The sequence below is a fragment of the Sphaerodactylus townsendi genome, linkage group LG02 (genome assembly GCF_021028975.2).
Source record: "Sphaerodactylus townsendi isolate TG3544 linkage group LG02, MPM_Stown_v2.3, whole genome shotgun sequence".
Lineage (NCBI taxonomy): Eukaryota > Metazoa > Chordata > Lepidosauria > Squamata > Sphaerodactylidae > Sphaerodactylus > Sphaerodactylus townsendi.
The window spans coordinates 57,998,720-58,011,410 of NC_059426.1; the positions used below are offsets into that span (position 1 = coordinate 57,998,720).

Genomic DNA, 12,691 nt, shown 5'->3' on the forward strand with positions numbered 1-12,691 from the left:
AGAATCCACCATTGTGTCATTCCTCCTTCTCAGTGGGGCAGAATACTATCTTGCAGTTAAAGACGGGGCCTCATTCCCTGATTCCGTCCCCTAACACACGCACACACACACGCGCTTCCTCCTATTTATTCTGCTGGTTTCAAGATGGCAGCCATCTTCCTGCCACTTCACGCAACCTTTTCTGAAAGAATAATTCAAAGTAAGAATTTTCAGAGATCAACCATACGATAAGACAGCAGATTACTACATTCTAGATGTGGTATACAACAGTCTGAATTAGGCACTGCTACAGCAAAGAACTTGACCCAAAATCAGCAGCCCACTGTCTCTTTTCAAGTGATCAAAATCATGAGGCCATACCCCAGACAGCGAGAGCTGGAGCCAAAGCACAACAGAAGTCTGCAAGCTTTCCCATTAATTTCTGAGAGCTTTAGATTAGACCTGACAACTCATCCGATCTATTTGGACACATGATGTAGTGGGAATGGAGCCACCGTTATTTCGTCTGCTGCATCTGTCAATTTTAATTCAGAATGTTATGCATCACTAGTTGTGAAATTTGAGATTCCAGTAAACATCCCAAAGAACTAGCTTTTGATTAGAAATGTACCTGCTCTTACAAGTGTTGTCTGAAATGTATTATCCAGCTCAGTGAAGCTTTTGGTGATGTTTCTTTCTCCACTTTCACAAATTATCTAATAACCAAACAGCTGCATTCTACAACTGCCAGGGAAGATACTCCTACAATTAAATGAGGTTTCTAAAAAGCTCTGCTTGCAGAATGTGTTCAGCATTCCTTCACAGTGATTCTGCACTGATCTGGCATCCTGTTTTTGCCCATTCTAACTACAGAATGACAGATGGGCTGGAAGCCAAAGATCCAAATAACCATCTCTGAGTACTGAGGAGACTTCGTTGGAGCACCACCCTTATTACCACACCACATGGCACACTACTTCTGAAGGCAAGGAAACATGGCATAGACAGAAACACATTCTTTAATAATTTATGCAACCCCTAAGCATTTCATTTGCAGCTTTTTCAGGGGGAATCCTTCATATTCTTTTTTAATAATATTCCCATGCACAACCAGAGGTACTGTCCAATGGAACCATGTCCCTGTGTATTTGTATTTATTTTATTAAAGGGAATTACACCCACCTTTCTCTCTAATACATATCTCCAAAGTGTCTAACAATATGATCAAAAACAAATAACTAAACACAATGAAAAATAATAACGTATGGTTGAAGGCTTTTACAGCCAGAATCACTGGGATGTTGTGGGGTTTCCGGGCTGTATGGCTATGTTCCAGTAGCATTTTCTCCTGACATTTTGCCTGCATCTGTGGCTGGCATCTTCAGAGGATCTTTCCTGATCTGTAGTTTTTCCAATCTTCGTGTGTCTTGGAACAATTTCTCCCTGTAGAGAAGTTCAATGTATTGTTGAAGGCATCCTCTGAAGATGCCAGCCACAGATGCAGGCGAAATGTCAGGAGAAAATGCTACTGGAACATGGCCATACAGCCCGGAAACCCCACAACTTCCCCAAAATAATAGTGTTGCTCAAGATACTGTGCCGGTTCTCTCACATGGATTTGCCCTTTCTCCAAAAAGCTTCAAGTTGTCGACTTGGTTTTCTCACACCCACTTTATCTTCACAACAACCACTGAGGCAGGTTAAGTTGAGAGCAAGTTAAGTAGCTCAAGATCTCCCAACTGAACTTCATGTCTGTTATGAACAGTAGGCAGTCAATCAACTGTAACTGTATTTTTCATTAGTGAAATAGAACTTCCCTGCCTTTCCTTTCCTACTGCATCTGTAGATTTCTATGGAATGCCACTCCTGGGTGATAAGGGACGTGAGAAACAACATAAGGAAGTTCTGCAGTGGGAAGGGGAAATTGATGAAAATGTCCATTCATGGAATATTTGGTTTGAAGCCAACCCCAAATGTTGCCAAAACCATTTTACTTAACACTTAGAACTGCATAATGTGGGTGGCCTAAAGAAGCCAGGAAGAAGTCTGGGTGCAACCATAGAAAAGGCCCTATCTTCTGCAGCAACAAAACTTAAACCCAAAAATGGGGGCATATGGGACAGGGCCTCAGCAGATGTTAAATGTACAAGCACATTTGCTTTGGGAATAAATGTTCTCAAGATTACTGCTGTTGCTTTTATCTTATTTTTGTTCTTTAATGCACTTAAGAGAATTAGGCTCTACTCACATCAATAGCTACTTTAGAATCCTACCATATGCTTACCGCTCTCTCTCCATTATATTTTTCTATAAATCTCCCATAGTTGTAATAATTAAAGGTTGGGTAACCATCCACACCTTCCTGCTTACAAAGGTCATGGTTCTGTTCTTTGGCACAGTCCACTGCAGCATAGGCAATCTGTAACACAGGAAAGAAAAGAAGAAGAGAAATCACTGAGTCTGGCCCATTACACGAGCTAAATTGAGTTCGCAATTTAAAGCTGAAAGGTTGAAGTATTATTTCAGTCCAAGTCAAAAAAAATATTTTAGGTAGCCAAGCATTTATCACCATTAAGCTGTTAAATTCTAGCCACAACAGGATGAGTAAATACATCAAATTCTTGAGAACAAGGACTACACATGGGATCCAAATAAGCAGAAAGCCCCTCCTGTTGCGTACAGGGAGAAGGACACTGTTTCCTTCAGAAAGGCAGCCTTCTGAAGGGTAGGTGTGATGCTAGTCCGGAGAGGGACCCCTGATATTGAGGTTTGTTTTGTAGAAAGGGAAGTTTAGAAATCATTGTGCAAGAACGGTGCACCCTCACAAGCTGGTTTGAATCTCAGGTGATCAACTAGCCTTTCATATACACAAACAGTTTTTTTAGACACTTGTAAGTTGAAAATTACATTGGACCTATGACATAGCTAGGTTTAAATAATATTATGTTCAACCTATGACTGATTTTCTGTATGATGTGCCTCATATGCACAGAAAACCACAGGCTTTGACATGTTAATGATGCACAAGAAGCCACTCAAAGTTATTTATGTAAAAGAAAGAGACACAGGAGGCATTGCCATTTAAATGACTGAGCCAAGAGAGAAGCTGTCTGTAGCCTCCAAATACCACAGAGACAGCTTCCTGTGTGGTCCAACACATATGTCACAGAAAAATTTCTCTGCTTTTCTATTATGCCTGAAGTTTGATTTTTTCCCCTAAAAGTGTACCCCAAAATATCCATTCTAAACTGGGGGGAAACAGGGCGTGTTGGGAGGGAAGGAAGTAAGGAAGAATCTAGTGGTGCTTATTGAAGTGTGAATGGTATACACAACTGCCTCCTCCATTAAACACTCTTACCAATACCTAATTGAAGCTATCTATATACAAAAATATCTTCTAGAAGGCATACAAATAGCTTAGAAATCTGCATAAAAGATCTGGAAAAGTCATTAGCTTCAATACCCTGATCATTTCTGTGAATGGACGAGATATCCATCTGCAGCCCACAGGTTCTTTACCTTCCTGTCCTACTGCAACCTGAAATGCTGCTCAAAGGGAATGATTGGGGGGTAGGGGATGCCCCAGGCACAAGAAGGAAACAGCAATCTGTACTGCAACTGGGCATTGGAAATTGGCAATTTCCATCTGCAGAAATCCTCTGTTGGATTCAAGCTGCTAAAAACATTAAAACTAGTCAAACTAGTGCAGTTCTAGAAACATGGACAGAAAAATGCAATTTAATAGTGTGCTACCCAAGAGGGTTCAGTTATTTTAGTATAGCAATATATATGAATTAGCAGTACACATTGGTGAAGAGATTCTGTCATGATGGGATATGTAGTTCTTACCAGTTTTCTTCTGGGCGCAAACCACTGAGCACACAAGATAAACTCGGGATGGAAAGAAGGATCAGACCATTCCCTTTTTACAAATAAAGTTGGATGGACAAACTCTGCATATAGACTGTTCACTGACCAAGACACCAGACCAATGTAAGTCTTGCATATTTGCATGGATCTATCAGTCTGCTAAATAAACTCCAGTAGGACGAAGCCAGCTCATTGTTCACCGAGATGGAGAGGAATGGGGGCGGCAGTGGAGAAACAGTCTGTGTATTTTGATGAATATGACTGTGGGTATTTACATCAAGACGCCGGTGCACAGGGAGAGGACCGTGACATCAGAATGGGAGACCCAGGGAGGTGGGCGCAGGAGCAGGGAGAGCAGGCAAGAAAAATAAACTGGCCCAGCTTCTGCAGTGTTTGAATGGCAGTGGGATCAGCATGGGATATTTGAAAAGAACTGCCAATTTGGAGATTTTTGAAAATCCCAGGATAAGGGAAATGCCGCGGGGCAGCCCTGAATTAGGACTGGGAACCGTGCAAAAATCTTGCACAAACTGGGATAATTCACTGCCCCATCATGGGATATTTGAACCGTGCGTAAAACGCCTAAATGCATGCCATCCTTTACTCAGTTGATGCTACATGGACAGGGGATGCTACACAGAAACCGATGTGCATAATTCAATAGTTGCAGAGTACCATGCAATTCAATAGTTGCAGAGTACCATGCAATACCCTACTGTATTAGAATCCTAACTTTCCTCCAATGAAATCATATTTCAAGTAGTATTTATTTATATAAAACATTCTTTAGCTGCCTTACAGAACTCAGGGCGGCTTACAATGTACGCAAAATAATAACAACAAAATACATTAAAAACAATTTAAAATTATAACTTTGACAACTAATAAACAGAAAAATGAAATTATTTAAATATTTTATCTTTTCCAACAAACCTGGGTGGCAGATTAGGGTGAGATATAAATCCTCTTCAGACAATGTGTTAATATGAACTGAGACCCTCCCAAATATGTCATTGGGGATGATTTAATTGATATGAGGGTCACTGTTCGTTTTCTGTTAATTGGACATGTGGATTTTCCATGCTTCTTTATACACAAACCAGAACCCTGAGAGACTATGCAAACAGAAAATGCACGTGTTGTACAATTCACACAAAACAGTGAAATGGCAGGTGTGTATCAGGTCCATCATGGAGACAACATACTCTCAGAACATGTAGCTGATGGGCTTTCAAGTTCATAAGGCCACAATGTCTGAAAGGCTATCCAGAGAGTTTTGGATTAAAGCCATGATTCCAGTTTAATTCTAAAACTTTGTCCATTGTACTTCCTCCATATTATATTCGATTGGACCTCAGTTGAGCTGTCTAGCAGATACGCATCGGTTCTACCATTCACAATTATTTTACAGGCTACTGAGATTATATAAAAACCCTGTGAGTATTTGGAATGTAGAATATAAATGGTTCCTCAGCAGATCTAATTTTATCTACCAGGTTGTGACTCTGGGAAAGGCTGATGGGCATTAGATTCTAGAAATTATCAACATATATTCATCTTTTTCCATGCGACCCAACACAACACATGGAGACTGTTCTGTCTGTTAGACATTTACCTCGCTATATTGCCAAGCTCCTTCATAAAGAAAAATCATTTGCCACAGTTATGGGCCTGCTTAAATACAGAGATGTGTGCTATCTGCTTTAATTTTATTGTGACTGCTGGCTAGAGTCTATTGAATGGAAATTTAATGCCATTTAAAATTTAACATTCTATTACATGGTTTCTTTTTAAACAACCTACTCACAAGATGCTTCTTTTGCCTTCCGGGCGGCCATTGAGCTGCACTACCATCATTATATGCCATTTAATATTCAATTATAATCTCCAGTCTCCTGATGACACAGTAAAAACTATACAACCCCTTCACACCCGGACAGCATCACTCTTGCTAGTTATTAACAGGACAGATTTTTCCCCCTTCTAGATCTTTTTGCTCACTTTGTTTCCCCTTTAAGTATTGAATTGTTACTGCCTCCCATGCACAGTTCTAAGAAATACATTCCTCTTTTACTTCAGAGCCTTCTATGGCTGAGCAGCGACAAAGCACAGTTTAAACATCTCCTTCAGCTTATGCAAGCTCCTGTGCATTGGGGAATGCTATTTTTTATTTATTTTATTTATTTAGATTTAGATTTTTAGACCGCCCTCTCCCGAAGGGCTCAGGGCGGCGAACAACATAATTTTGTTGCTTTGTCTAATTCAGCTGAAGCAAAAAACAGCTCAAGTCTAGATAACTTGATACCTGTATGATGAGCAGGAGTCATTCAGAACTGCAGAAATAACTATTTTCATTTGAAATTTGGGCTACTGATGACTTAGGCTGCTGCCCGAAGAGAGCTGTGACCTGTGGGCAGCAGTCCATAAGGCAACTGTTAGCAAAAGTGTTCCAGCATCTGAATGTCATTAGAGGTTTTCACTTTATACCAAAGGTAGCTCATAATAAATCAAAGACTTTAGTGGAGCTGCTTACATGGGGAAAAGGTAAGCTGCTATCACTCACATGGAGTTTGTTTAAGCAAGTGCCCAAGGGCTCAAAAACAAGCTGCAATTAACATCCCGCTTAAATAGCAACCTCTCTCAACGAGCTGCCTCAGGGAAGACAGCTGCTTATATAATTAACACCGTGGCTTTGGATTGCAGGACAAGATACACAGCTGTACAATAGGTCCCTGCTTGGTTCTTATCTTAAACAAAAATAGTGGCCCAAGTCTTTCTTTTTTAAAAAATAAGGGATGAATATATTCCCTAAGATGTACTCTGTTATTCTGTAGTTTCATTACAATTTAGATTCCATTCTGGTTGCCTTCCAGAAAGAAAGAACTTTGGGAAGCCAATAACAGCTTTTGCTACAGTAAAATTTTTATTCCTTTAATATTTATAATTATATTTATAATGTTAAATAGATGGTTTCCCCAAAAGACAAACATTTGCTTCTCTTGCTAAGTACATGCTGCAACATAAAAACCAAACTCTTCAATACTTATCCCTTGGGTCCTGGAAAATTTATCCAATTTGTTTCACTACATAGAGATAGGGCTTTAATTGCTTTTTAGATGTGGCAACAACATAAAAAGAAATAAAAAGAACTCCCTCAAAATTAGCCTTTTATAAGGCAAAATAGATGTGACACTATTTATATACTTCTTTCACACACTGGTTCTCTGCCCAGTGGGGAGCAAAAGCATCTTACATCATTATAAGATGATTCTTATCTCCATTCTCTCCTTTTTCTGTCTTCTCCCTTTTCTCCTCAGAACTATCTTGTGGGTAGTTTACCCAACAAGCATCTATGACCAACAGATGATTCTAACCTGGGTGTCCCAGACCCTACTCCAGCACTGTAACCACTATACCATACTGGGTCCATAAAAAGGATTATTAATGGGCATTTCTGAAATACAATTCTGGAAGAACTAGTACAGTGAATTTCATTCAAGCAAATATGTATGGTAATGCAGAACACAAGCCCAGAGACAAATTTGGCAAACAAAAATGTCCTTACACAACTCTACTGTTTGTTCCTTAAAGGAATATAAATTCTCAGGATTACTGTTCTAGAAACCATAAAGTTGGATCTCATTTCAGAAAAGCAGTTATACACCATCCTGTTCCTAACTGTGCATTTCAATGTGCTGGTCAGCCTCAGATCTCAAATTCTGATTCGAGTCTCTGAAGGAAAATGTAAATATTCATACCCTACAATGGATGGTCTAGGCAATCCTGATCTTGCCTCATCTCAGATGCTAAAAAAGGTCATTTCTGGTTAGCATATAGATGAAATGCCACCAAGGAAGTCCAGGGTTGAGAACGTAAGAAGAGCCCTACTGGATCAGACCAGCGGTCCATCTAGCCCAGTCCATCTAGTCTCCCACGGATGCCAACTGGTCCCGTAGAGTTCCAGCAAAAGGACATAGGGGCCAAGACCTTCCCCTGAAGACAGGCAATCTCTTGCCTTGACAACCCAACAGGGCTGCCTTAAGTCCATTGTGACTTGATAGCACTTTCAGCTACCACCACCCTCTAACTGCACAGGGAGGTTCAAGGAGGCTTATAAAGCAGGGGTAAACCATACTCCTTTGGCTTCTTTGTTATATCACGTAATACTTTAGGGTGGATCTGGAAAACCACTTGACCACAAAAGAGCTCTGCAACTTTCTATGTGGAGACGCAGCCCTTCAGCCTTTCTATGTGGAGATGCAGCCCTTTAGCCAATTCAATTCCCCTGTTCTTCTACAGTACAGAGGAGAAAGTGATGATCGGCTTACCACGTAGCCAGAGGCTACCACAAACAATCACTTTAATATAGCCTTTACCACTAGTAATGCTTTAATTTTTCATATGAAAGGCACAAGTAATTGCAAGTCTAGAGAAAAGAAGGAAAAATGTAAGAATTTATTGCAGAAGGTAAATCTTTAGAAAATTCTTATAAAAATGTCAAGAATCGCATTGCATTCGGAGTCACTATATAGTTTCTTCAAAACAGTTGTATGTTACTGCTGCGTATTCTGCCCATCTTATTTGGAGACATCTGGGGGCTATTGTTTATTTAGTTCAGTTTCTATCTTACTCCTTCCCAAAGGGCTGGGGCTGAGTCATACAAACACATGCACAATAAAAACAAAACACCGTTCTGGTGTTTGCAGATTTCAGTGGTTTCCTGGTGCAGTCTGACATACTATCATTATCAAGAATTTGTGTGTCTTCAAATAAGATCCTATGTCTGGCTAGGTTTAGAGCAATGGTTCTCAACCTGTGGGTCGGGCCCCTTTTGGGGGTCGAATGACCCTTTCACGGCGGTCACCTAAGATTCTCTGAATCAGTGTTCTCCATTTGTAAAATGGATAAATGTTAGGGTTGGGGGTCACCACAACATGAGGAACTGTATTAAGTTAGGAAGGTTGAGAACCACTGGTTTAGATCATGTTCAGCTACTGCTGATATCTCAGGTTGTATTTGTCAGCAGTTCCATGTTCTTTAATTTTTGGCAGAATGCTGCATTTTGTAGTCTCTGTCCACAGCTGTATGGTATGCAATAGACTCCGGTGGATGTAAGGGGGTCTTTCTTGTCCTTTGCCGACTATAGCATTTGTTGCATTTTTCTGATGGGTCTGACAAATATTTATGTTATGTTTTTCCATCAGTTTCCTCACTTGATCAGTGATCCCCTTGATGTATAATAGAAATACCTTTGGGGGGGGGGGTGTCCCTCAATATTGCATTTTCCTCTCAGTTTTATAGCTCTTCTGATTTCTGTTGTGGAGTACCCATTTGCTTGCAGAGGCCAGTATAGATGATTCAGTTTATCAGTGAGAAAACAAGGTTTGCAGATCTTTCCATGACATGCCTCTGAAGAGACTAGTCATAGATGCAGGTGAAACGTTACAAGCAAAAACTACCAGACCATGGCCCCACAACCCGGAAAACCACAACAGTCATTTGATTCCGGCTGTGAAAGTCAGAACTGTTCAGATCAGAATTTCAAGTGAAACATACTCCAGGAGAATAAAAAATAGTAAATTTATTTTCAAGAGTATTTTTTATAAACAACTGATGGAAATTACGCTGTATCTTAGTGTTACCGCCAGGAAAATTTTCCTAAGCCTATCGCCAGACTGCACTGGCTAAAAACCAGAGCACAGAGACCAGTGTTACCCAGAAGTCTCCATAGGGTCTGGAAAGGACGTGTATATGTGGTTGTGCCAATGTTTCACATGGTTCTCTTCCTGCTTTTATTTCTTCTAAGACTTAGTGTAAGCCCCTCAGTGTTGGATTTATTGTTTGCCTAATGTTTATGCTTATGTCAATCGTACATCTTAACTAGGTTTTCCAGTTGATTCAAGGTTTATTAATGTTAGTTTAGGATATTCTTGTTTACATATATATATATATATATATATATATATGTTGGTGCTCTTTATTATATTGTAAGTTCTTTAGGATTGCATCTAATGTTTAAATTAGAAATGTTACTTTAGATATTTGTATCTGTTAGTAAAAGCAATAGCTTGTAGCAGCTGATATTAAGACCCAAGGAAGTTAGTCCTGAAATTCAGTTTGGACCAACACCCGGTAAATCTCTTTAGCAAAAACAAAGACCCTTTTGGAATTACAAATTGAATCTGATGTCGGCACCCCAGATACCCCAGCTGTTGAAGAACGTGCCAAGGCCATCATTGGACCATTTGGACTTTCTTTTGTTGCAGGACTGAGGCATGGGAGCCTCAGGACATAACTCAAGGAAGCAGCCCATCTGATAACCAGATACCTGGGTGTGTTAACAGCCTCACCCAGTTTTATGAATGGACACTCTTCACTCCCTGTTCCTGCGCTCTTGTAAAGTCTCGCGGGAAGACGCTTGACAGCGAGATCTCATGGCTCCATTCACAAAGTTGTAGCTGTACCTTTCTTTTATGTGTTGATGTTTCTTTATTGTTGAAAGGTAAGGGGCTTGCCCTCTTACCTGCCCCCTTGCCCTCTTTTGATTTTCGTGTATAAAAGGTCCTGCGCTCGGCTACGGCCGCGTGTTCCCCTGCCTGAGCTGTATCAATCACTTTCGAATAAAAATATTCAGTTTTCAAAGAACACCGGTTTCCTGCACCTCATTACGTTGCCTGAACTAAAATCGCTTAATGTTACCCGAGCAGCAGTGGTAACATTAGTTCCTCATATTTTGTAATATGTTATGTCATATCAATAGTGATGGCATAAGCACACATTCCATATTTCAAGAAACTGTGTTTAAGCCCTTGGTCAGAACTAGAATTTCCAACACAAACTGAGCAACGACCTCATATCTTCTATTCTGACAACATCAAACATAGATGTGTACATCACATAATTGGTTTGGAAGTTTTCTATACCCTGAAAATAACAAGGTGGAGTATGTGTGGAAACTCTCAACATGATGGTGATATCACATACTTTGTAATTCTAGATGTTAGAGGGGGAAGACAGATGGTACTGTTGCTACCATCTGACAGTTACATGAGTATCAGAATGTCTAGTTTGGGTCTGTTGTTGAATAGTATCATCTGATACTTTGAACTACAATGCTCAATGAAGGTGTCCGCCACACCACTCCTTCACTAATCTGTGGCTATTTAAGTTATATGACAAGGTTCAGCTTATTTCTTCTGAACTTTAGGTCAAGAGGGTAAAGATAAGCAAATATTCTACATTTAGAATATTAGTATGCAAAAGTTCCGCCCCTCATTCCACCTCGTCTCAGAAAGGCCATCACAGAACTGGAAAAGTAACAGAAAGGGGTAATGATGGAACGCCTTTCACTAACAGGAAAAACAATTGGGATTTTTAGACTCTCCGTTAACCTTGTTGCAGTGCTCCAATTTGTGGTTTGATTGTTGCAAATGCTCTTCAGCATTGTCTTTGAAAACCTCTTGGAAATCTCTTGTCCAAAATGGAGTAGCAAGGTGACAGACATAGGGTTGGATCCAGTCGAAGAGTTCACAAAAGACACTGGCAGAGCAGATCTTTCCCCATTTACTCAAGCAGCCTGCCACTCGTTCCTTCTTCTTTATTTGTAATGGCAGATTATTGTCGTCAGTTCTTACACCAGTGTGAAAGTTCGCTATCTTAGAGAAATCAGTGCATAGTCAATGACACTACAACCACCTGGGAAACAGAAGGGAAATTCACAACGAGTATCTCCTGGCTTTGAATCATTTAGGAGAAGTTTATTCAGGTAGAGTTCCATCAGTAAGTGACCTGCCTTGTTTATAAGAGATTGCAAGACAGTCTAATGGCTAGACTAGTGGCGTAGCGCCCAGGGAATGTGTGTGTGTCTTGCCCTGGGAGCACACCAGTGCTGGGGCATGGCAGGGGCAGGCACACAGGGGCACACATGGTGCAGTTCCCCCTTGCTACAGATCTGGGCTAAGCACATGAGTTGTTACTACATTATACTTAACAACCAACAATGCAGGCAATGCACTTTCTAAGAAACCCCAGGATTACTAGTTTAGTCTAGGGCAGGGGTCTACAACCTGCGGCTCTCCAGATGCTGGCAGGGGCTGATGGGATTTGTAGTCCATGAACATCTGGAGAGCCGCAGGTTGCAGACCCCTGGTCTAGGGGCTAAGCACAGGAAAGCTTATTTATATGGGCAGAAGTTTTTCAATGTTGTCTCACTGATGTGGGAGCAATAGAAAGCAGGTCGATAAGAAAACCTGAATGCATGAAGGACAGGTCTATCAAAAGCTATTTTAATATGATAGTGAAATAGACTCTCTGGGTTCTCAGGCACTTGCCCTCACGCCATGGCTGTTTGAATACCAGAAGCAATTAGCTGGACACTACTAGACACATCCTGGAACAGATAAAGATTTGAAGTGATCCAGCTGGACAGTCCTTAAAGATAACTTTACTGGCAAGAAGTGGTCAGTTAAATCACCACCACACCATCATGGTAAACTGAGTTCCAGTTTGGTTAGACTGCATGGAATGAATTGTAGGGAGCTGCCCCCTCCACCCCGAAAAAGGTTAGCTGTTCTGGAATTTCATTCTTTACACATCAGGATGCACCTACAGCTCCGAGTGGGAAGAAAGAAGGTGACTAGAAATGCTGTTAGCCAACCTGAATAAAGAGGTCTGCCTTCCCACCAGCTAATATGTAGCACTAAATTACATAATTACATGTTAAACGTTGGATTTGGCCATGGTAGCCTAGTTTAATGAAGACTTGTGCAATCCTGTGAAAGAACAGTGTGCCATGCAAAGAGACTTCCCGTAGAGGAGGAGGAAGAGTATAGTGACCTGAACT

At 40.7% G+C, this 12,691-nt stretch overlaps 1 protein-coding gene across 1 annotated transcript in view; it reads right to left on the reverse strand.

Moving 5' to 3' along the window:
• Nucleotides 1-12,691, reverse strand: part of PDIA5 (protein disulfide isomerase family A member 5) — a 182,042-nt gene that overhangs the window by 3,400 nt on the left and 165,951 nt on the right. The window contains exon 14 of the mRNA XM_048484502.1: nt 2,264-2,398. Within this exon, the coding sequence (XP_048340459.1) occupies nt 2,264-2,398 (135 nt within the window). The remainder of the gene's footprint in view (nt 1-2,263; nt 2,399-12,691) is intronic.